General features: G+C 35.1%; 1 protein-coding gene across 6 annotated transcripts in view; it reads left to right on the top strand.

The window, feature by feature from the left end:
* Nucleotides 1-13,227: 13,227 nt before the first annotated feature.
* Nucleotides 13,228-24,017, top strand: part of LOC111055451 (potassium voltage-gated channel subfamily KQT member 1) — a 119,108-nt gene continuing 108,318 nt past the window's right edge. For 4 of the 6 annotated variants that reach the window (XM_039423462.1, XM_039423465.1, XM_039423463.1 and 1 more), the window contains exon 1: nt 13,228-14,133. Coding sequence is in view for 1 of the 6 variants with exons in the window: in XM_039423466.1 (XP_039279400.1) it covers nt 14,125-14,133 (9 nt within the window). In the remaining 5 variants the exon portion in view is untranslated. The remainder of the gene's footprint in view (nt 14,134-24,017) is intronic. The other 2 variants (XM_039423466.1, XM_039423461.1) reach the window with 1 other exon arrangement.

Here is a 24,017-nt window from a genome sequence, read left to right as displayed (position 1 = left end):
ACACACACACACACACACACACACACACACACACACACACACACACACAATTTGGGAATTTTAAAGTAATAATTTATTTTCACCCATTCCTTTATTGAATTAAGTTAAGTTTTTGTTATTTTTGTAGTGATAAAGTCTTCCGGGATTTTATTTATCAACTTACTCCTTTGATAACCAAATTGGCGTTTGCACGTTGTTAATGATGTAAAATCTATATTAAAAGTGTTAACTACAGTGGGACGTATATTATAAGGAACAGTTCTAGGAGTAAAAAGGTGATTATTTTTCTTCAGGAATAAGAATAAATTTTTTATGTAGGTTTGATGTAGCGTGGGTAAGCCAATTTCTTCAAAGATATTCCTGCTGTGATAACGCCTGCGCCTACCTAGCGCCGCTCTAATAATATGTTTTTGGACTATGAATAGTTTTTTTAAGTGGGTAACATAGGCTGCTCCCCAAACTTCAATATTGTAATAGAAAAGCGAGTGGGCATAGGCGTAATAAATTGTTCTTAATATATCTAAGTTCTTAAATGCATTTATTCTGTAAAATATATTGTTTAAGTATTTAAGTTTATGGCATAGTTGGTTAATATGAATGTCTCATCTAATATTTTGATATACTATCACACCTAAGTATTTTATTGATTCTACTCTCTCTATTGATGGACAAGTGCAGTTTTGAATTATTCTATTGTGACTATGAATGAATAAATTCAACTCTTCTGGTGGCTGGACACTCTTATTAGGAGAAAATGTTACATATTTTGTTTTGCTTGTATTTAATGTGAGGATATGACTATTCAACCATGACTTAACAATGAAAAACCCACGATTTGCATCGTCAAAAACACCTCTCCATGTTGATCCTGAAAAAAACCAAGGCATTATCATCAGCAAAAGAAAGAGAGCAACACCATTCGGAATAGTAGTCTTCAACAAATCATTCACGTATATCAAAAAAAGCAGAGGTGATAATACTGTTCCTTGCGGAAGACCATAGTCTTTGATATTTTGTGTATTAGTTTCATCATTCAATTTTAAAATTTTGTATCCTGTCTTTTAGATAGCTGGCAAATAATTCTTTTGCTTCCCCCTTATGCCACTATTTTGCAGTTTATTCAACAGTATAGTATGAGGAATTGAATCAAAAGCCTTTGCAACGTCCAAGAATACGGTCAGTGTTTTTTTGTTGCTATTAAAGTTTTTGTTTATAATTCTTGTCAAATGCAAGACTACATCTTTTGTAGATCTACCCTCTTGAAATCCATATTGATTTTCCTCGATAAAATTATATTTTTCCAGAAACCTCATTAATCTAACTTTGGGGAAATATCCTACCAGGGAACACTTATTGAAAATAAGCTCTAAGGGGTGGGCAATAAACGTTGAAATTTTTTTCATGCATTCACCTGTAATGTTATCTGCATCCGGAGACGAATTTGGTTTAAGTTTGTGAATAAATTTACTTATCTCAAAAACATTTGTTGGATTTATAAAAAAAAACTATCCAGCGGTCGTACAGAGTTTGAGTCAGGAATATTGATTTTATTATTTTGAATCAGATTATTTGCATAAGTCTGTCCTACTGTTGCAAAATGTTTATTTAGTATATCAGCTTTAATTTCAGGTTCGAATTATTTATTTTTTGTATTTGTTATTTCTTTTAAGCATTCCCAGGTATTTTCAATGTTTCCTTTATTGCAATGAAATCTATTTCTAAAATATTCAATCTTTGCATATTTTATTAAATTGTTTAGAGTGTTTCTATATCTTTTATATTCTTCCTTCAACCTAGTGTTGAATGGTTGCTTGTTTAATTGACTGTGCATTTCGTCTCTCCTCCTTATGGAGTTAATAATACCTTGGCTGATCCATTTTTTCAAGGGTTTCCTTTTATGAGGTATTTTGAGCGATTTTGAGCTTTCATCTATATGTCCATCTAAAGTATTTAAAAAACTATCTACTAGTTCGTCAATGTTGCCTGAGCTATTATTAAATACACCTTCTCATTCTTCCTTTTCCAAGCCTCTATTCAGTTTATCATAATAAATTTTAATTTTCCTAATCAAATTCATATCTTCTGTTAACAGAATTGTATCATCTCTATTGGTATTTTGAAGTAACGCATCTAAACTGTTGATAAAATTCATAGCATTTAGAGAAGGAGAACGGTAAATAGATATGAGAGTATATCTCTTGTTTTCTATTGTAAACTGAACTGAAACTGAGTTAGCACTATCAATCTCCAGTTCAACCAATTCAAAGTCGAAATCGTTATCAATAAACAAGCAGATACCATCACTTTTGGTATACTTATTATTTTAATGGATAGTTCGATATCCTTCTATTTGAAAATTATGTTGACAGTCTTCAGTAATCCATGTTCCAGTTAAAACTATGATAATATCATATTATGATTTTTTTATACATTGGTTCAAGTAGCATATAAATTCATCAAAATGTTTATTACTAATGTTCATATGCAATAAACTTACAAAATTTTCTGAATTACTATGCAAACAGTCTGGATTTAAGGTAGCAATATCCTCAACTCCAATTGTATCATAGAATCCTAAATCAACAATTTCATCTGGATTGTTTTCAAATGACATTTCTTAATGTAAAAGTAATTCAACAATCCGTGAATAAAAAATGAAAATGGTTTTCTGCTACCTGTGATTTAACAACAGTTAATGTTTCAAAGAGACCAGATAATATTTTTTTATTATTGTTATTATTGTAAGGCGAAATATACAACCACCATTCAGCATCAATTTCACACAAAAAACTATTCAAAGCATATTTATCTTGTTCAATTTGTAGATTTATTACTGCATTAGTTCTAATTATAGATATTCTGCTATCAAAAATTATATTCAAAGAATTTAATCCATCTATAGAATAAATAAATTCATCGAAGCTTTTATTTATGTTTATAATATTCATGTGAATAACATCTAAATTATAGGAATTGGTAATTTCGTATTTTAGAAAATCGTTTACCACCTCGAAAGTCGATGCTTAAAGCGTGTTCAAATCCTCCTTTTGACGGATCGTGATTGTCGAGTGGCTTGCATCTTTTCGAACGAAGATCTTTCCCTCCCTCGACCAAACAAATTTATATCCTTTACTGAATGCCACACTCTTCACCTGCTTTAGTCGTTCCAGAATTTGTGGAGATAAGTGATGATTTGCAAAAATCTTGCCATCTGGTAGAGCCTTAATAATGGATTTTGTCGGTATACCTTGATTTTGTTTGTCCATGGATGATACTTTTTTGGAGTTTGCCAGCCAGGATTCTTTATCTTGTCGGCGGAGAAACTTGATGACCACTGGCCTAACACCAGCCTTGGCTCTTATGGGAAGTCTATACGCCGTACTTATGTCTCTAGCTGTCAGTTTGCTGTTTATTGTGGTGGATACACTATTGAAAATTTCGATAACGGACTCGTTAACTGTTTCTTGGATTCCATGTTAAATTACGTTATCTCTACGGGAATATTCTTGTAAGGCGGGCAACTCTGATTTCAATTTGGTATTTTCACTTTGTAGTAGGGCGTTATCATTTATACGATTTTTTACATTACTTTTTAAAGCAGAAAGTTCTCCTTTAAAATCTTCAAACTCGTTTGAAATGAGATCAATAGAGTCTCTTATCGCACTAAACTCTTCTTTCACTGGGACTAATTCGGTTTGTATCATCTTCTTTACAATCTGACCTATAGCCTCAAGGTCAGCCTGAGATAACGACAGTGCAGGTGAAACGCCGCTTCCCCCACCGCCCGATGTCTGCTGTGTTTCGTTGTTATCCGATGTTGAATCGTTCGTTTCGGAACCTGCCCGGTAAGACTTGCACTTCCAATAACACCATTTTGATCTGGTTTCTGCCGTCATCTTCCGAAAAGTTGTTTCTCTAATTGATTGGCACAAGAAGTGATAATCAATTTTGCATTTCGAGCACAACAATGAATCACGCTCAGGAACTTCACATTTATACCCGTTGCACATCATCTTCTCTGTAATTACCAGTAGGCTACGAACTCAAAAGATAATAAAAACTTCATAACTGAAAACTTGAAAGATAAGAGAGCTACCAAAATCATGTCTTGCTTCTTCGACTGCTACTACTGAACTGTAAGATCTCACTGACTTACATTGGTTTTGTAAAATTTGTTCTAATATAAATATATAGATTTAGAATAAACCTTGGTAGCACTCAACTCGATAATTTCTCATATTTACCCCACACATTTGAAACAATTATTTTTGCAACTTATGGAATAACATGCGGTAGTACTAAATTATCGGATGCATGATAATTATTAGATTTGAACCGTTTTTGTTTGGAACAATGGCTGGAACACGTTTTGTGCAGCAGGGGACTGTAATCTTTGTGCTGGGAAGGACAGAGCTGTCGTTCTGGTCGGCTTGTTTCATATGGCCGATTAACTCCATGAAAATACGCTCATAGCCTACTATGAACGCGCATTGAATCAAATCTGTTAGTTTTGTCTTATGGGAGAGTAGAAACAGTCATTTCCCAAAAAATTGAACGGACGTCATCATATTTTCCACGAAAGATAAACCATTAGTGAATTTATATACAAGTTTTTTAAAATGAATCTACCGATATATTCCAAAATGCAGATCAATTTCAAGAATTAAATTTCTAATATATTAGGTTGATGGTAGATTGATAATACATGGATAAGATTTCAAATTCAGGCTGGTTTATTGATGACCATTGAAGGTTTGAAAGATGAATGTGAAATTATTTGTGATAGGATATTAGTTTCCAGAGAAGTAGCTTTTAGCCATGAAATTATGGTTTATTACTTGCTTGAAATTCCGAACTGGATGTTGTTGAGTCCACGTTACGCCTATAAAACATGAACGTGATATAATTTCTTACTCGAGACCAGTATATATCAAAAATGAATTCAAGGCTTACAGTATAGCCTACTCACGTTTACTGAAGATATTTTTTCGAATAATACTATGAAGGAGAGCCATAAAAAATATGAATTTTCTGTTGATGTACCACATATGTTGAAAAAGGAATTTCTTGCTACACATTTTCCATCAGATGGAAGTGAAATTCATCACTAAACTTCCAACTGATAAATTTTTGATCTATTCTCATTGGTAATTATGAAAAATGATTACAATGATACAAATCATAACTTATACTGTAATAGACTTAATAACTCACTTGTTTCTTGTTCAAATGAATAAATAAATTGACATGATAATAATATTAAAGCAAATGCTTTGATGATTATTTGCCATGTGATTCTACTCACTAGTTTACCTATGCCTTTTCTAAAAGGAAAAAAAAACATCTGATATTCATACAATTTTTCAAAACATCAATCCTACCATTTTTCCATGTGAAATATATTATTTTTTTCGCCACACTGCACAGATAGCAGCTGTTTTCCAGTCCCTTTGTAGATCTGAAAGACCTTGTTTGCAGAAGACTCTCGTCTGACGTAAGAAACAGGTTTCTTTCCGGCCTAGGCCGGAAAACGTACTCTTTCCAGCCGCTAACATGGAAGTCCGTAGTTAATAAGTCATCCGCTGGATTGGGTGAGTGTCAACTTTCTTCATCTGAAGTCGCTATTATTTCAGTTCGAATTTCGAATCAAACTAATTCAGCATTCACTTCGCAACTATTTTTATTCAATTATTTATTGTTGATTAGCGCATTCCGAATTTTCTAAAATGCTTGAAGATGACGACGCCCGTGATATTCCAAGTGAAATTTTGAAAGAATCTGAAATCCTGACTGCAAATCTTCTATCACTAAAGTCAAGAGATAGGTACGATAAAGAGTATTCTTTATTTATTTTGTCAGCAATGCCTGTAGTGTGGCGAAAAATATCGTTTGCACCATGGGCAATTAGTTATTTGTGCAACTAGTGCGCAAAGTGACAGTTTGCTGCACCGAAAGAAACGTTTACGCCCGAGCCTACGGCTTTGGAGCCTTCGGAATGGTTTCTTGAGTGCAGCAGAGGAACTTTGCGCACGCATTTCACATTACGTTTTTCCTATAGTTACCATTGAATATGAAAAGTGGGTAATTATGGGTAAAATTCCCTGAAATTAATCAAATGTATATCTGTGTAATTTTATTATTAATAAATAAAATTGAATAATAATGTAGTAGTGTTTGAATGGTGGGGCGGCTGTCACTGATGTGGTGGCTGTCGCTGTCGCTGTCATCCACTGTTGTCCACCGCCTCAATATTCTTATAACATGGACCTCACTATACCACAGTCACTGTTACCAACTTAATTTTGATTTTGCTGCACTGGTGCTCCATATAACCTACTAACTATTTTGCGTTGTCATGTTGCAAATCTGGAGTGCAGAAAAAATTTTTCCCGCACTAGAGCGGAAAAGTGATTCTTTGCTATCGTAATCAGTGCAGCAATGGCCACTTTTCAAGGTAACTGTAGGAAAAATGTTTTTTCGGCTCACAATCTTTTCTAGTCCTCGGCCTACGGCCTCGGACTTGAAAACCGATTTCGAGCCGGAAAAATCTCATTTTCTGCTCTAGGTGCGAAATATACTATTCCATGACAAATAACAGTTATATCCAATTTTCAACTCCAGTCATAATTCTTCATAATCCTCTGTCCTTTTCCCTACTCTTCTTCCTGTTCCACGCCTTCTTTCTTTGTGTGGATGACTTTCTACGCCTTCTTTCTTTGTGTGGATGATACAGAATGCATGAAACTTAACCAATAGATTAGATTCCAACTTGAAATATTTTTGGCGGCACATCATACACGTGATGATCGGCACTGATACACGATACAAATTCTGATTGATTTCTGCAAATCATTCAATCATCAAAAATTATTCTTGAATCAGGTTCTTCAGACAGGAAAGAGTAATATTAAAATATAATATTATCAGTTTTGTGAGCGTACACTCAAAAATGTATGATTTCTTCCTTCTTGTCTCTTCTTTTTCTATAAATTATTTCACGACTTTATATTCTTGCCTTCTATTGCTGCATGAATTGTATTCCATCTCCGCGATGTGCAAGAGAATTTAATCATTCGATTGTGATTGTTGATCACTCTATTAGCATCTGAATTTGCCAACAAGTTGGCCATGCAAAAGCAGCCGAAGAGCTGAATCAAGCGCTTAATAAATAGAATTCGTGACTCGGCTAGAGCAATATACTTTTGCTGGGGTGAAAGTTTCGACACTGTTTTCGTGCTATGCGAATGCTAGACAAAGCAGAGCAGAGCATAGCATGATTTAGACTGCAGCTGGGTGGTTGGCGTAGTGCGGAGTGCGGTAATGATTTAGCCTTGGCACTGTCGTCCGCAAGTCTCTTCTGCTTTGCCGGATAACGTTGTTGCCGTACGTGGCGGTAAAATTGCTATGGATTTGGTGTGCTTTGTCGTGGTGTTTCCGTGACACGCCAAGGCTCAACGCTCAACTCGCCCGCATTGATCTCCATTGGCCAGTGTCAACAGCCAGCACACTCACCAATACCAATCAACTCTGCGCTCACTCCATGCGGGACTCGCTCGCTTGCTTGTCTGCATTCCTTTCAATCTAACTCTATTAATCCAAAGCGTTTTATTATGCACAATTCCGGCCATGCTGAATAATTCCACTTCAACCCACTCCTATTGCTACTTGTTATGTCACAATAAAAAATACCCAATTATAATAGCAGCATTGCCAAGGAACTCCATTTTTCGTTCTTGAATTTATTGCATCTGTAAAAACGAATACAATTTTTTTACTGGGGTGGTGCAATTTGCTGAAGTTGTAAGAAAAATAATGGAATATTGCATAATATTGTAAAATATATTATTCACTTCTATGAGTACATTATTTCCACATATCATGCTGTCTAAAAGTCTGAGTTTGGTGTTGGTTTAGTAGTTGTATAATGTGGGAATAGTTATATCGATGAGTATTATTTATTCATTTATTACATTCTACAATCACAATATCAAATTAATGATTTATTTCAAACCCAAGTTAAAAACGTTCTTAAAATTTTACCAAATCTCGTAATTTTGTTGAATCAGGCATATTAGTTCAATTACAACCTCACTTCTGACCAAAGTATTATATAAATCTTGTCTAATGTTTCGAACTTTACCAGTGAGATTCGTATCTTGAAAAGAAATCCATCTCATCGGTGCTTATTGATGTAAACAAGAAGTTTAAAAGCCAAATCAAATTCAGGATGAAGTAGTTGATAGATTTATCTCATCTATTCCTCCAACTCACTATCACCTCTATTAGATACCGAAAAAATGTATATGAAAACTCTCCTAACAATAGTACCCTAATATATCTTATATTCCGTACAATGAAAATTCTCACAAAATTATATTTGTTCCCCAGTAATGAATCTGGAATAGATAGAGGACTGGAATGATAGATCACAGTGACTCATAAATGGTTGAATCAGATGATTGGACTTGTATGTACAACTCCAAAATAAACTGATGATGTGTCCCATATTTGTACTCTCTCTCTCTCCATCTATCTATCCATCTTTCTCTTCTATACCATTTGCTTTCTAACATACGCCAGCTTCCACGGATCTGGGTTAGCCTGTAAAATGATTTTATGGCTTATTCTGACAAGATTTGCAGCATTCAACGGTCCTCAACCAGCAAGTAAACCTTCGGGACTCGTAAACCGGACCAGTGCCGTACGTAATTCAACGGCCTTTTTGTAAATTAATCATTTTAACGCAGCGCTTTCGAAATTAATATTAACTTGGTGGGGAGTGTGAGAGCTGAACGTAAATTAGGACGGTGATAAACCGTTCTCTCTTCCCATTTCCATACCTTGTTGCTTCCTAGTCACTTGCTCGTTCTCTTTCTCTTGCAAATAAACTAATCTATCTTTTCCATTTTCAACGCATTCCAAAATAACCAATTTGTAAACAAACGAATAAATGTATTCATGTATATATGAGTTGGCTGCTGTATATTTTGGTGGAAAAAGTGAGGATGGAGGAGTAAATTGATTAAAAATACATGTGGGGTGTTTGAGTAGCATTCGATGGAAATCAACTGTTGGAGTTGAATTTTGCGTTTCCATTCCTATTCCTGATGGAACAGTGACTCAACACTCCTTTGTTGAAACAGTCATCAGTTTGATTAGCATTACAAGCAATTCAATTATGATATTAGCCACAAGTGGCATTCGAATTCCATATTTGATAATTATCATAACTCATGATATAACTTCTATTAAAAGACCTGGGATATCCGAAATTATATTATAATTATTCCGATCGAGAGAACGAATAAATCACACAACTTTTTGCTCAGAGTCGAAATATTTGTATGTAACTGGCTCATCCTGGAATACAAGCAAGGAAGTTGTCCTCCGTAGTTGCGCCGGTATCTGAGCTGCAAGGCATCACTCACACTAGCGCGACTCAAATCGTACGACTCCAATCGCGATTACTAGTTTTTCAGACCTTTAAACTTGTCTCAGTTTTAATAGTGTAATAAAAGACTAATAAATTTTAATCAAACAATTTTCCCAATGAGAAGTTTTACTACTTTTTCAACCAAATTGAATGTGCTATCGTTTTATATTTACGTTATTTCACTTCAAATTCTAACCTCACTTTATTGTAGGATACTCAAGTATCACGTCTCTTGACGGCCAGCATGTCGAGTCGCCTTGAAACTCAATCTCGAGCATCAAGCATCAAATAAGAAGATACACCCACTTCAAACACTGTCATGGGGGGGGGACCACGTACCGAATAGGTTTGCAGAGATTGGCACTCGGTGTACTGCCAACTTATACAACGTTCCACTTCAAATTAAAGTTGCAAAAATTGTATAGCCAGATTAGTCGAAACACTGCCTTCTCAATCACTAGTGTCTCCAGATCTCTCTATCTCGATGGTCTTGAGTATCCAATGGATGAATATGGAGTGCTCAAACGGCTAAAAACCCAAAAGAGGATTGTTTTATCATTCGAGGTTGATAAATGCAAGTATTATTCAAAATTCTGGATTGTGAATAGGAATTTTTGTCATGTAGTTGACAAAGCACACACTTGAAGCGTTTGGAGACGTTATGATGTCCAAGGTATAAATGCAGGTCATGACACAATCCCGTGATGCATTGCAAAATCGCCATTCTATGGGAAACTCGTTCACCAATATTCAAATTTATCAGCGCTGTTATCATTATGGGGAAGCATTTATTATTGAAATTCCATTATTAAAAAATTGAAAACCTGAATTCACATATTATCTGAACTAGAATATTGTTTTTAAAATGCATAATTTTGTTACGAGCAAATTGAATTGGATTGGATTTTCAAATATACCGCCATAAAGCCCCATAAAATGGCCGCTTCATAGGGAACACGAGTGTCATGACCTGTATTTATAGACCTTGATGATGTCGCTTCGCGATCTAAGGGCCATTTGCACCACCTACTTCTTCTTCTTGTGGTTCCTATCCGTTTCGGATGTTGGCAACCAGCATGGCAAGCCTAATTTTGTCCACAGGCATACGGAAGAGTTCAGCTGATGTTTTTCCCGTCCACTTTCTAAGGTTATGCAGCCAAGATATCCTTGTAGGCACCACCTACGTTTTACGCTAAACCACGATTAACTCGTAGATATGGTTGCATCCAAGGTACCTAGAATAGAGGTTCATTGTATTGTAGAGGTTCTATCATAATGTGCTTCATACGGGGTTTAAATGAACAGCTGGCATTTCTCCGTTTACACCGAGTATCTGCACGTATGGGTCAAAGTTGTGCTAATCTGGGTAGTGCCTTAGATTAAATAAGACACCTTCTCTACATGATCCATCTGAAGAACATGATTATCTGTCAAAATCTTACTCCAATGGTATGGAAATAGAATGATTGACGCATTAGTGTAGTGTAGTGTAAGTTACTTTTCCCGCACAAATTCTTTGCTTTCCTTTACGGTAAGGCAGGGAGATGAACTTATCCTCAGCAGGAAAGTTGAATTTATTACTAGTGACAAGAACTGATTTGAAGCAGAGTTTTGCGGCGTCAATCTCCAGATTACAGTGATCATTCTCTGCCTGCACGTGAGCGATCTCAAGAGAAAAGCCAGACGACAGCTCGTTGAACGAAATTGATGAAGTGGAAATGACTCGCAGCTCATAATTTCGTCATCTTTCCAAGGATGCACTTGTTTTCTTCCATATATAAAAATCTCTCAACATGTTCTACTACGAAGCGTGCTTGGAGGTGATTCATCAATTTCAAGTTTTCCATTTCATCAAAGAGAGAATAGAATTTAATATCATAACCAAAGTTACAGAGCTGAACTCTTTCTTCATTCTTTCGTAATATGGGGAACTCTTGTAATCCAAAACTCCGGGAACCTTCAATCTTCAAACAGTCTTGTACATTATCGTAATTCAATGAAACAGAAATCGTATTGCATTTTATCTTTTATCTCACCCACACTTGAAGAAAGATTTCCATTCCATTTACTTGAGCCATTTCTGTGCCTTTGTCTTTATTAATTAATAAATAATTAATAAATAGAATCATCAAATCCATTGGTTGACTATTATTGATGAATGAATTCATGGAATAACTTTTGGTTCATGATAGTTGTTATATGTTGTACTGTAGACCTCTAAGCATGATGCTTTTCACTAAAGCTCATTATAGGTTTCATACGAACTACGAAATTTCATTATAGAACCATTATAACAACAAAAAATGTCAAAGATAATCATTGATTAATTGCTTGATTTAACTGATTGATCATGAATAAACAAGAACTGATAATCTTTGTGGAATAAGGTTTTCTTGCTGATTTTTATCATTAGCAATGTCCATGATATATAAAATTCCAATGGTAAAGGAAAAATAGGACTGAAAAATATTGTTCTTCTGGTCTTGATAGATTATGTTGATTCACAGGATAGCTTTCAAGCGATAGATTGCTGTGTGCAGTATAAGTTGTTATTTGGAGGCCACCGTGAGAAAGATTTGTGAAAAATGAAAGCCAAATAGAAGTGGCGCTCGGTGATTGTTTGTTCAGCTGTCATTGCGTCTTGAAAGTGAAGCCGAAACTGGAAGGAGTGCGTTCCCTCCTTTCCATTGTGTTTATCTTTCCTTGGGGTTTTCAACGATTCCAACCAAGGAAATGAAAAAGCAGCGGAGATTGGCGTCGCTATAATTCTCAGCAGCAGGTCAGTGTCTACTACCAAAACAAGTATTGCCATCGAATATGATTGCATCCAGATGAGGTGGGGAGGCGAATATCGCGGTTAGGCATCGCCGTCTCTATACAGCTATTCTCCAGGGTTAAGCTAGCAGAGACACAACCTATGTACCAACCACTAGTTGCTCTTGGATACATATTTATTCTGGTTGAATGTGCGCACGCCTCTCTGTAGGGAATTTGATATTATCGTTGTAAGGGAATGAGGCACCTGCTGCCATCTACATTACAATGATCCGTTTCTAAATTATATGATAAAACATATCGTTAATTTGATAGCTAAGTATTCATTTGCTTTCAATACCAGCTCCGTCAGCTGGAAAACATGATTGAATCTAGGATCGTATTGGCACCTTACTCCATATTCGCACATAAAATATATTCATTGGCTCTGTATAAATTATAAAATGTCTATCAGCAGATACAAGTACGTTTTTTGGTTTTCCATAAGGGAATTCAGTGATAAACATGAGGAGGGCCCTGAACAAAATATTTTGTTGACATTTGCCCAAACTGTGTGAATGTAAAAAGTGAAACAAGCAGAAAACCTGGATTGAAATGATTTTTCATTAAAAAAATGTTTTTTTCCTATGACTTATTCTAGGATACCAGTTATGTTTTGTGATTGATATAATTGATTCTGTAAATTTACAAGTTCACGATTCATTACAGGATACAGGATAAGAGGCTTCAATCATCATACACTTTCATAATAAATTATGTAAGAAAAACTTATCTAATTTAAACTAAGTAATATATTTAATCATCGTCCAAAGAAGATTTTCGTTCTTTTCTCCCTGCTCTCGCATTCGAAATTCGTTCATGTGCAGAATGTTAGATAATTATTGCAACGGGGTAGTGGAAACGCAATGAGTAGCGTATCAAAAGTAACGAAACAAGCAACGGGAGTTTCCTGCCGGTAGAAAAACGTCTATTGAATCGTTGGTATATTGAGGTTACAGCGAGTAGTGCTCCTGTTCGGCAGTCAGCCGTCAGCCGTTGTGTGAGTCGGCACTTTTTGATAAAGTCCGCGCGTGGCAGGTGCGGGTGTCGCCGAGTCGACTAACTCCAACCTCAACCTCAGTTCTTGTCGACAAAGCAAAAAACTAATAATTAAAATTTGCTTGCGCGCCTAGAGAAATAACAGCACATCTTCTCCCCCTGCTACATACCGCGCATGAAAATAATATCATCGATTACAGTTATCGAAGACAGTTCTGTTCAAATTTAGAAAATTGTATTATACAAATTATTGTACAAGCGAACAAGGAATTATCTCGCCGAGTTACTGCCTCATATCGTTATCGGCCGAATATCACATAAGCTTTTCAAACCATTTAAAACTAGGTTCTACAACATATAGATACCGGTATTTTTAAATCTTCATTCAAGGAAAACCAAGCAATTTTTCGATTATAATAGTATTGACCAAATAATAAGAAATAAATCTTTTCTAAGCTTGAATAGATTGGTTCAAAGAATGATTTATAAAATCTCTTTAAAATTTTAAAATATCTTCTTATAAACTTATCTATAGAACTAATAAAACAATCCTAACAGATCTATGATATGATATCAAGTAATCAACTTGTACAATTAAGATTAAAGCTATATTTTTCTACAATAACTCAATTATTGTCCGTAGTTTTGGAGGAAGAGATATAATCACAACGCAATATTATTAGATAGTGCTAACCTATATATCTATAAGAGTCGACACTATCCTGTGTCTCATGAGTATGAATTTCATCTGAAATAATTGATGCTCTCCGAAATTCAACGTCGGTTTTTACAATAGAAAAAAACTTCTCATCGTAACGAGTGAGTGAGTGTGTTTCGAAGACAAGTTCTTATTCAACGAGCAAACATCTCAGCAACTGATGGAGAAGGTTTCAAAATTTTCAACCTTGTATCTACAATTAAGTTTTGATTTTACTCAAATTTCATCATCGTTCTCCACATTTTATAGAAGAATACAACTTCAATAACTTCATGCTTACAGATTGGATACGAACAGATCAATAAAGAAATCATTTATCCTAATAAGTTGAGCATGATTCGTTTTGTTAGTGCTCGTTTAGAATAATTCAGAAAGCTATCTGTATGATAACCAAGAGTGTAGACTTAAGTCATGGTATAAATATTCATCTGGATTGCAAATTATTTTATACATCACCTAATTGCAAAAAGAAAATTATTGCTGGAGAATGGTACACGGAAGAATTTACGCCATCGAATTCATTATTAATTTCAGCGATTCATTTATGTTCATGAAATGCGAAAAATCAAAAAGATTTTTTCAATTTCCATGGATATCAGTAGAGAATTAACATCACGTGTACCATTTTCTCTCGAATTTTCGCATGACCTATTTTCACACCTGCCATCAAGTGCGTCAACTCTTGTCTATCACATCAAATTGTCTCATCGAGCTATCAAGTACCGAACTTTTGTAACAACAATTATTACAAAAGGATTATTCGAAAAAATAATTTATCGTTCTCCATTCAAGAAAAAAGTTTATTCGATCTACTCTGTATAACACAACATTCACGAATTTCGTACACAGTTCTGGATTAGTCATCGCAAGAGGTCCAGTAGGGTGAAGTGCATTTTCTTGATCTCATCATTCGAGTTGATCCAGATAATATTATAAAGGTCCATATAGATATTTTTAAGGCTCTCACCAAACGGATACTGATCATTTATTTTGAATTTATTGATCTTCATCATGAGTAACACGAAGTGACTCATCGGAAGATTCTATACATCATGATTTCAAATGTCCATCATCAGTCAAATTGGGATTTACATTGATCATTTATAAATTCAGACACTTTTTACACTTAGTCATTTTTATTTGGTGATGGTTTGAGGCGATAGTAATTCAAATTGCTTTGATAACTCGATATGTATAGCTGTAATGATGGCGGTGATTCCTATAGATGGATTGTCGTCGCTGAGGTAGAGAATGTTGAAGAAGAGGTGGAGTGAAGGAGGAGGAAGCGTGTGTTGTGAACATTGATGTTGCTTGGCACAAGTTTCCATTCACTGAGTATGTGCGAATACAAGTGTCTGATAATTGACCAACGTCGTAGACTTCCTGACTAGGAGCACTAACAATTGTGTTTCCCATCTCGCCCATTGAGATAGCGTTGTCTGTTGGAATGATCGGCTCATTGACAGCGAACCACCTTTATTTAGGCGTCGATCAGGAAGTTGGTGAGTTGTACGGATTCACTGAAACGTGGCAACAGTTCACTTCGGCCCAGTCTCACTCAGTATCAGTATATCGATTCTCTCTACGCCAACTTAATATTGTTATATTTGTCCAAATGAATTTCGGCTCTTGCAAAACTTTTTTGCCTCAGACAAATCATCCATGAAAAGTAGATATTCCATCCCACTTGATGATTTCTGCAAATATCATCAGTGAACAATTCCATATTCATATTCCATGGTATTAGAAGAAGCTTGTGGTAGCTATCTATGCTCATCATCGGGATGAACGCAAATCAGTGAGATTAGATTGCAGCGTACATATCATCTTTCATCATCATATTTATTATATTATCTTAGTTTTGTGGTGGAGTTGGTCTTCTTCTCTTTTCATTCAATGTTTAGACTCCTGCCTGTTACAACTCACACCTAAAATCACACTTTTTTCTGCAGCATACACTACATATTTTATACTTTATTCTGATCTTCTCCACAGTCTACCCATATTTCTCCTTCATATCGTGTGGTGGTGTAGAATTTTCTAGTTAATCCTTCCTGCTTTTAGATTGTTTAAAACCAGCTACTTGGGACGTCAGAGGTTCATCAAATAAAAGATGAGAATTGATTTACTTTGAAAGTTTGAAGATGGAGAATATTGTTCAATGTTGTTGCTATATTGGTGTCTATCATATATCATGATCTGTGTGAATGGCTCTTAGACGGTATCGCAGCTTTAACATAGAAAATTTCTTTCAATAAATTTAATAATCATAGATGGAATAACAATAATCATCATTTACTATCATTATCGGATTTATTATTCAAACCTTATCATCGAAATTTATATAGTTAACGAAATAATTTCCACAAAATTCTCAACAATGAATCTTGTTAAACTCGAAGTTCGTGATTGATATTGTAATCGGACCTATGATTAAAATTCATTTAAGCTTGGGAGCTCTACAAAATAACATCAGAAATCCCATTTTTGTGTTGCTAATCACAAGAAAAGGCGGTTATGAATGTTTCAATTCAATGGACTCTTCTTTATCATAATCTAAATCTGCAACTACGACGAAAACCTACGCAACCATTCTGTTTTGCTCTGAAGAAACGGTTCTCTGAAAGAAAGTGGCCGTTTCTCATAAAAAGCCTGGTGACCTTTTCAAGATTCTTATCCCTAAGACCGAGTAGCCTGACCTACCTCACTTATCAACTCCTTTCTCATATTGCAGCTGTCGTTCTGTATTATTGTAGTACACTTGTAAAGAACAGCACTCCTATCAATGTGAATACTCGTTTCCCGTAATGATATGGTTTGACATTGTAGTAGAAAATGATTGACCGTATTGTTTTTTTTTGGTGAAGAAAGAGCGATTTTTATGATATTGAGTTCATAGTAATGTCCATTCAAGTGCTTTAATGTCAACTGGTTTATATGATACTTATTTGCGAAGCTTCTACGTAAACTCCAATTAAAGCTTTTGTGTGATTAATGAAATGTTCTTCATATTTTTGCAATAATTTTGAATACTGTTCAGAATCGGAGAAATCATACTTACCCACACACAGGCTTATCAGCGCATCATCCTCATCAATCAAAAACAAATCTGTTGCTGTCATAAAAATGATTCATTATCCAATTCTTAGAATCCATACATTTTTTATCCTTTATTCAGCCAATAATTGTTCATTTGTTGGTTCAAAGTTCATTGAATAGCTCACAGCATAGGATTTTCCTAGGAAGTCTGTTTTTCTACATATAATATTTGCTAAACAGAATATCATTCGCCTCTTATCATCCGCGATATTCCCAAATGAAGTCCTTCTGGAGCAGCGCACCATTCAATTAACATTATGTCATCCAATTAAGATAGGCTTTCGATAAGATAAGTCGAGCTCCAAGTGCCTGCAACTTTCGTTGTAGGAGTGTCCACTTCAAGAACAGCACTTCTTTAGATACTAATTTTTATGAGTTTCGAATCGCTTCCCGGTGGTTCAGAACCCACCTGAAGCTGTTTCCATCATACATGAAAATTGCATTCTTCACTCATCTCTCTTTACTCATGTTAGAATTGAATTGAATTGAATTTATTTCAGCAAAATTTACACAATTTACAATAATATTTCAACAGAGCAAATACACAACTTGAGATATGTAATACAAATAATACTATTAATACCTTATCCTATTCCCTATCATATATATCTATATTATATTTATGATAATAATATTCCTAGTTTTATCCAGTTCGACAATGTTTTAGCATATTTTATTGTGGTATAACTTATCTTATTGCACCTATCCCAAGTGGATTCACTCTATTTAATGAAATATAAGAGCCCACATAGACCTTTTTGGCCTGTTCGTGGGTCAATGAGTCCAGTACTGTGTGGTTAAAGTATACATTTTTTTCCTGATTGAACTTAAGAGAAATAAGTTGTTTTTTCAATTTCATAATCGCACACACACACACACACACACACCACAGACACGTTGGTCATCACAAGGTGAACCGCCAGGCAAAAAGATATATTGATTGGGACAAAGAGAATATCCAAACATTAGAAGTAACCAATATCCTATTGATAAATAGATTGAAGCAGCCGTTCACATTGATCTTCATTCATCTTTTTTATCCATTTGTAATTATTGATTTATATTTTGAGAAACTACATGCGCCCGGCTGACTTATTTCTTGAGGAATGTTATTCATAATAGTGTGGCATAGGTATGTTATATTCCTATCACAGGCTGAACGGGTGTTTCGTTGAAGACCCGAGTGATGAAAGCGGGAATGTCTTGTCATGTAATGATGATTGGACTCTGAATTGAAATATATTTTATTCTTGAACATGTACATCAGTACTGATTTAATGAATAGCTGCCTGATTCTGAAAACGTTGAAGACCTGAAACAATCGTACGGATGGAAATCTTCTGCATAGACCAAGGCCAACTTTTATTATAGTTTTCTGAGTCACTGATATTTGATCTAACAACGCTTTGGGTGCACTTCCCCAAAGGATAATACCGTAGGAAATAATGGACTGAATGTACGCATAATACACTGTTCTCAAATGATTTATATTGAGGATTCCCCTAAGCTGGTTGAACACATAAATCATTTTTCTCAGCCTACTATTAAGGTATCTAACATGAGAGCTCCATGTCAATCGACTATCTATATGAATGCCCAAATAAGGTTAAGGTTAAGAGCCCATAAGGGCATCATTCTCAGCAGAAAAAAATATATGCAAAGGCAAAGAACATTGTTATTTCTTCAATATTTGCTAGGGAAGATTAATCTTTTTTCCTATCAGCTTTTTCAACTCTCCCACGGGTGCTACGACGAAAACCTAGTCTATCATATCCAAGAGAACAGGTCCTATATTATCGTAAACGATAAGGAACAAATAACTAGGGAAAGTTGTATCGATTGAAGTAGATGAGTGAATGAGTGAAATGACACTTTCATAATGTTGTCTTTCGATGAATCAGCTCTTTATTCAATATTACATCAAAACATAGAATCTATTCTTCTCACGAAGACTATCGAAATTTAAAGGAGAAAATACGCATTACATTGTTATATTCTTCATTTAGATCTAAAAAAATACTAACAGAATTATTCTATTCATTATTCTGTTAAGCAATACCTTTTGTGAAGTCTGTTTTCACTTTGATCAGTCATGGAAGGACCTGGAACAGTTGGTCTTGGGTCTGACTGTTTTATTGGCCTGATTCAGAAGACGATAGAATTTATTATGCATGGAATGAAATAAGGAAGGAAACGTAACCAGGGAGTAATATGAATTCAGATTGACATTATTATTGCACCATATGTAGACCATCTGGAATTCTCTTCCAACTCCATGAAGATGAATAAAGGCGAGTAAATGACGGGCGAGAGAGAGAGAGAGGAACAGCAAGAAAAATGAAACAAGAAGAGTGCGATTTCATGTATGATGGAAACAGAATACAGAGCGCGATGGCCATCGTTGTAAAATATTCCCCATAATTTTCGAACACAAGAGAAACTTTGTACATGAATCGGAGAGTTGCTGCATAAATTTATTGAAAGCTCACGCCTTCAGTTTCCCACCTCTTTCTCATCACTTTAGAAAGCTATCTCTACAATCTTATGCAGTTCAGTCTGATTTTTGTCGAATGCTTTACATTGCAAACTTTCAAAAGTTTTCCAAGAAATCGCATGAATAAGTCAGTTCTGATAACAAAGTCGCACTGTGTCAGATCAACAGTGACACCAGTGAAGAAACGAGCTGAGATCAGATTCTCTATTGATAATACAAAGATCGTAGAAAAGAAACTTCAATTCCATCACAGATCAATTTTATGATCTCTGCCAACCAAATTATCATAACCAATCAGCACTACCTTAATACGAATCACGGTTTTCTTACGAGGGAAACTGTTATTACATAGTTGTTAATATTCTGGCGTTGGATTATTGGCATTTATTCAAAGGCTATTTTCATTGATATTTTGAATATTTTGTCGCAGCTCTCCTAATAAATTTCCATTCTTTTTTGTGTTTGAAAATCCAGACACAGTGTCGCACCTCTTTCATAAAATTAGAACAATAATAAAATGGTTTATCATTTATCCTGCCACACTAAATGATATATTGGATAGTCCCTTACCAATGATGTGTACTCCTCATGAGCCTGTCAATCTTCTGCTAAACCTGAAGAATTGAAAATAAATTATCATATGAAGTTTCTAAAATCAATCCCTCTATCAATTATTTGGATTTATCAATTGGATCATTCTAATTAATTCATGTAGTTTTCCAATCGTTTCAATGGAATTCAATTCCCTTTACTCATTTTGAGTGGTTTCACTCTGAAAGAAATCATTATTTAACATCAATTATGGGAGAAGCTGTATATTGCACGTGAAGTGAGTTGAATGAACATGAATTCGAACATGATCTGTTCTCTATTATGATGTTTGTGAAATCTTTGATCGCTGGTTAAGAAATTCTATCCAGCTGTAAAGTAATAGATTGAAATAATTATAAGATTATTTTTATTCCTGTTATTAATACGAAATTGAATTTGTTTGAGCTGTGCATTAGTACATCCTGATTTATCTATAATTATCATGCGATTAACTGGAAACACTTATATAGCAGGCCTAGCAAATTCCTTATGGCAAGATTTGCATGAGCTACTTCTCAGATTTGGTCGAAAATAATATTGACAATAAATTTTATGAACGGCTCCCAGATAATATGATACCATGCTTAGAATGATAGCAATATTGTTCAAATCCATCCCTACGTAATAGATTCTCAGTGATCCTATCACAGAAAAGGATAAATTTCAATAGTTATTTATATTCTACACAATTGCCGTGCAGAATATAGACTAGCCGTACGCCATCAACCGCATTGAGTAGGCAGGGGCAGGGTATGCAACCCGCACGGTCGTTGTGCATATTGCATACCTTCATCCGTTATTATATTGCGAGGATAATGGGTGACATGGGTGTTTAATGATGATCATTGGTAATAAACACTACATTAGGCCAATCTACTGGTATTGGAATATCGAAAAATTTGTGCTTCTGAATCAGTGCGAACAATTTAAGATAATTAGTGAAAATCGAGAAAGCACAAATCCTTGTGGATTATTTTTGAAGTTTTTCCCGCTTATAGAGGAGTGGGCCAGAGTTTTCCATTTTTTTCATGTTTAACAATCGTCCCTACTCTAATGGGGTGTATTATACTACTGGAACATACAAATAAGTGTATTGATAAAATATTAATTACTTGTTTCTGAATTAGCATACAAAGCTGATTCATTCATGATATTTCTGGATAGTTAAATTTCATCCTAATCAATGCCTCCTTCTCAATGCTCACTTTTGCCAACAAATGTTCACTATGACTGACCTCAGCCAATAGTCGATAGTTGAATAATATTATTTCTCATTCATCAACTGATACTATAGGCTTTCTTCTCAACTTATCGAGTAACCTATAAATGCAGTAAATCAGATATCTCTGTTATGTTCAATCTCTTCCTATTTTGTGATTTATACTTCTATTGTAATTCTTTCTGCTCTATGCACGAGAGTTATTTGAATAAATAATTTCAATATTGTATAAACAATGTTCATCTCTGAAGAAGTCATGAAGTTAAAAATGTAGTGATTCATAATAGAATAATTGATGATAATGGAACGATTGCATTAGTTTTCTCTCAAAAATGATTGCCATTCTGAATTATCAAGTTGATTCTACTTTGAAAAGTGATCAAAGATGTTGAACTCCTCACTCTGGAAGAAAATACTTCCTTAAGAAATGCATTCTTCGAAATTTGATGGATGTGATGATATTGATAATTTCCTTTTACTTTCATCAAGTGTCTAAGGTAGATGAAAGAGGCTGTACTATCATTTTGTGATTCCTCAACAGAGAATGATATACATCATTGAGTTTTGTTAATTGGACGATATTTTCTTCAGTTATAGAATCATTGTAACGTTGGTGAGAAATGTGATTTTGGTCTAAATAGTTCTTCATTTTTTATTGGCCGCTCATCAAGGTGGGAGGTGATGGAAGGCGAAAAAGTTCTGTATAGGCTCCTACAAGTAGATAAATACAATGAATGGCAGCAAATCACATGCAGGAACGTTATCAACCTATCTCTTATCCAGATGTATTTTTGGAATCGATTCCAAACGTTCAATTTCAATCATAAAATGTCATCTACAGTTTCATTTGTAGCCCACAATACAAAATCAATACTATTGTCCTATAATGGGATGATGTAAAGAGAGATATCGATGAATTAATTTTGCAACTGAGATCGTTCATTAGTGGTTGTTTGCACAACACATATAGGAGCTGGGTGACGTTTTTTCAGCTGTGAAACAAAGGGAGAAGGTAATTTGGATGAGGGCTGTTTGCAGCCGCTCATTTGTTCCGACGTTAATTGGTGAACGATGTATTCTCCTCGCAAAAACAGTATTGTGGCTGCTGAGCTGTGAACGCGCAATTCCACTTGCACTCTGCTACTTCACTCATAATGGCATCACAAGAGAATGGAAGAGGCCACCAACATCAACTCCATTTCTTTCATCACCATCTGTCATATCTATTCTATTGTTTTTCGAACTACTACTTCAATGCTGTTGTTTCTTGCCAAACTGGCACAGCTCCCTGATATTCTTTCACTGCAACAACCCCACGAGTAATCGATTAATCTATTTCTCCATCTTGTAACAAATGTGTCATGTTTTGAATATTCATTACAATTATGACTCATTCACAAGTATTCAATAACAGACAATCTGAAAATGTATTTGTAGAACAATTCAGTAATTTTTAAGTTTGAGCTCAATTTGTAATAATAATGATAATGTAAATTCCCAATCACTGTGCTATTACTTCAATGAAGTAACCTCTTGCTAGTTGATACTACTTACATACTCACTCTCTGACTCTACATACCATTGAGTATGCCTCTCAATTCGTCCTTTCGTGCTTTTCTTCTCTATCCTCTGGTGCCCATCTGCCATAAGACAGTTTCTACGATAATTATCAAGCGCATTCTTGGCTTTCCTCTCAATCTTCTCCCTTCTTGATTGGATCTGGAGACTTTCTTTGCAGCTCTTGAATCATCAATACTCTCCACATGCCCTACCCAACTTATACCCCTCACTTCTATTTCAGCTACAATATCTGGGTTGTTGTATACCTGTTTAAACTGTTGGTTGGTGCGAATCCTCTACTCTCCCTCACTACAAATAGGTCCATACATTTTTCTTTCCCAAACATTGAGTAAGTTTTTGTCCCTCTGAGTCAGTACCAAGGTTTCTGCAACGTGAAGTACGACTAGTCTTATTACATTGCTGTAGACTTGTACTTCCAAGTTTCTTGAGATAAGTCAGGACCTTTTCTGAACCATATACCAAGGTGAAAGTTTTGCTTCAATATGTACCTGTACTTCGTTTTTGTGTGCTATCACATCTTCTATATATTCTAATTCCTTAACTTTCTCAAAGTTAGTGTCTTCAACAACACAATGTCTTCCATTCTCTTGGACATTTCTTCTGCCATTGCACTTATATTTCGTGTTGGTTGTTTTAATTTCAAGTCTTGTTTGTACAGATACATTTAAAAGTTGTACGAATCCTTCTGTTGAGCTCTTTCATTCATGGCTATCAGAACCACATCATCCGCGTATGCTATGTATTGTAGAGCCCTATTCTCAATATTTTTATTCTATTCTTGACAGTCGAGCTCCGAAAGAACGTTTCCAGACTAATGTTGGATAGCATGGCAGATAATACATCTCCTTGTCTTAGTCTATCACATGCCATGAAATTGCTAGTTCTAAGAATCTATAATAATGATTATTGACGACAGAAGATTTGTGAAAATGTGTTCTATTGGCGATAGCTTGAAATTCAAACACCTCCAGAGCTCCAGATCCAAATACTTGAATCAGGCTAGTCAAAATACTAACATTGCAAATGTGGAAGTATAAAGATATTGTAGACTTTGTTGTATCATGCAATG

This window comes from Nilaparvata lugens, chromosome 3 (genome assembly GCF_014356525.2).
Source record: "Nilaparvata lugens isolate BPH chromosome 3, ASM1435652v1, whole genome shotgun sequence".
Lineage (NCBI taxonomy): Eukaryota > Metazoa > Arthropoda > Insecta > Hemiptera > Delphacidae > Nilaparvata > Nilaparvata lugens.
Note: the sequence above shows the minus strand (reverse complement) of the source record. Positions and strands in the feature narration are given on the sequence as shown.